This window comes from Mus caroli, chromosome 6 (assembly GCF_900094665.2).
Source record: "Mus caroli chromosome 6, CAROLI_EIJ_v1.1, whole genome shotgun sequence".
Taxonomy (NCBI): Eukaryota; Metazoa; Chordata; class Mammalia; order Rodentia; family Muridae; genus Mus; species Mus caroli.
The window spans coordinates 120,731,191-120,733,076 of NC_034575.1; the positions used below are offsets into that span (position 1 = coordinate 120,731,191).

Below are 1,886 nucleotides of genomic sequence, written 5' to 3' on the forward strand. Positions count from 1 at the left end.
TGGTCTACAAAGTGAGTTCCAGGACAGCCAGAGCTATACAGAGATACAGAGAAACCCTGTCTTGAAAAACCAAAAAAAAAAAAAAAAAAAAGGTTAAATAGAAAGATAGCTGCAGCAAGCTGAGGTCTAGCTTAGTGGTAGAGCCCTTGCCACGACTTAGGTGTACCGCAATAACTATTTCTGTCTCTTCCCAGGTATTGAAAACCTCCCGTTTGAATTACAGAGAAACTTTCAGCTCATGAGGGACCTAGACCAAAGGACAGAGGGTACGTACAAAATAATAGGCTTTTCTTGATCACCGTGTGGTTTCCTGCTTTCTGCTACCGTACCATCTGGTGAACTGTGACTTACTCGGGGGGAGGGAGGTGTGTATGCACGTATGTATGTATGTATGTATGTATGAATGTTCTGCCCATATGTATATCTGTGTATCATGTGTGTGCCTGGTACACAGAGACCAGAAGACAGTATCAGATCGCCTGGAACTGGAGCTATAAAGATGGTTGTGAGCCACCCTGTGGGTACTGGGCTCCAAACCCAGGTCCTCTGCAAGAAAACAGCCAGTGCTCTTAACCACTGAGCCATCTCTCCAGCCTGACTTTCATGGACTCCTTAAAAGAAGATAGTGGCTATCCTTTTCTACTTTTCCATATCAAATGAAGGACTGAGAGAATACCTCAAGAATTCAGTGATNCTNAGCTGGCGAAACAGTTCAGTGGGTAAAGGTGTTTGCTACCAGGCCTGATGTCCTGAGTTTGATCCCCAGAACCCACACAGTAGGAGGAGAGAACCTCCCAGAAGTTGGTCCTGTGACCACAATCTGTGGGCCATTGTACACGTTCATCCACACACGTACAAACTCTGCACAAAATAAATAAGGTGCAGGGGTGTTACGGTTTTCATACTTCTTTCCTCAAGACTAGAAGATACCAAGCCTAGACATTGCTCCTGGTTTTGTTTGTTGCTTTTGCATGAACACAAGGTATACTTCATTGCAGTGTTTGCTATCACCAAATACACAGCACTTGAGACTACATACGCCTGCATGGTTGGCTGCTGGCAACTTTGCTGAGAAGCTATTACAAAGAAAGGGCAGGGCATGGTAGCATAGGCAGGTATATCTTGGTGAGTTCGAGGCCAGCCTGGTCTACATATTGAGTTTCAGGCCAGCAAGGCTATATGGTGGGACCCTGTCGTGGGGGAAAAAAAAAAATCTGAGGTCATCCTTGTACATCTGGCACATACCCAGAGTTTGGGGTCTGCCTTGACTACATGAGACCTTTTCCCCCAAAAGCCAAAGAAATAAAAGTAACCAATAACAACAAAAGGGAAAGGAAAAAGACAAAAGGCATCAGGTAACATCAGAAGTGCTCTACTGTATTCCTCAACTCATAGACACATTGGATGTCATAACTCATAGACGGTAGAATCAGCTGGATTTCTCAGGCCTTGTACTCGGGGCTGAGTTGGCCCTCCTGAGGTGCCTGCCCTCTGGTGCCTGAGGAATGCTTCACTGCAGTGCTCAGGCTGCTCTGCTCCAGAGGTAAGGTTCCTTTTGAAGGTGTCCTCATACCCACTGAAGGATTGATATGTCTTACGTTCCATCCTATGTAGCCATGGTCAAAGANCTAGCAAGCTAGGCCGTGAAGCCATGTCTTACGTTGCTCTGGCTAAGTGTCTTCATGGGTATCATCACCTAAGACTCTGGACATTGCCTCTGACAGCTGTCTGCGAGACAGTTAGACTCGGCTGGATTTCTTTTCAATGTCGTTCTAACTCTTGATTCTGTGTACAGAGAGCAGCTGGAAATTACAGAATTGCATGCTTTTCTCACTACTTCTACAGGCCTGGAGTGCAGTGAGGTGTGGGCATAGCATGTTCCCAGA

The 1,886-nt window shown here is 45.9% G+C and overlaps 1 protein-coding gene across 3 annotated transcripts in view; it reads left to right on the forward strand.

Annotated features, from left to right (window-relative positions):
• Nucleotides 1–1,886, forward strand: part of Ing4 (inhibitor of growth family member 4) — an 8,729-nt gene that overhangs the window by 3,286 nt on the left and 3,557 nt on the right. For all 3 annotated transcript variants that reach the window (XM_021164566.2, XM_021164567.2, XM_021164565.2), the window contains exon 2: nucleotides 195–266. In XM_021164566.2, coding sequence (XP_021020225.1) covers nucleotides 195–266 — 72 coding nt within the window. The remainder of the gene's footprint in view (nucleotides 1–194; nucleotides 267–1,886) is intronic.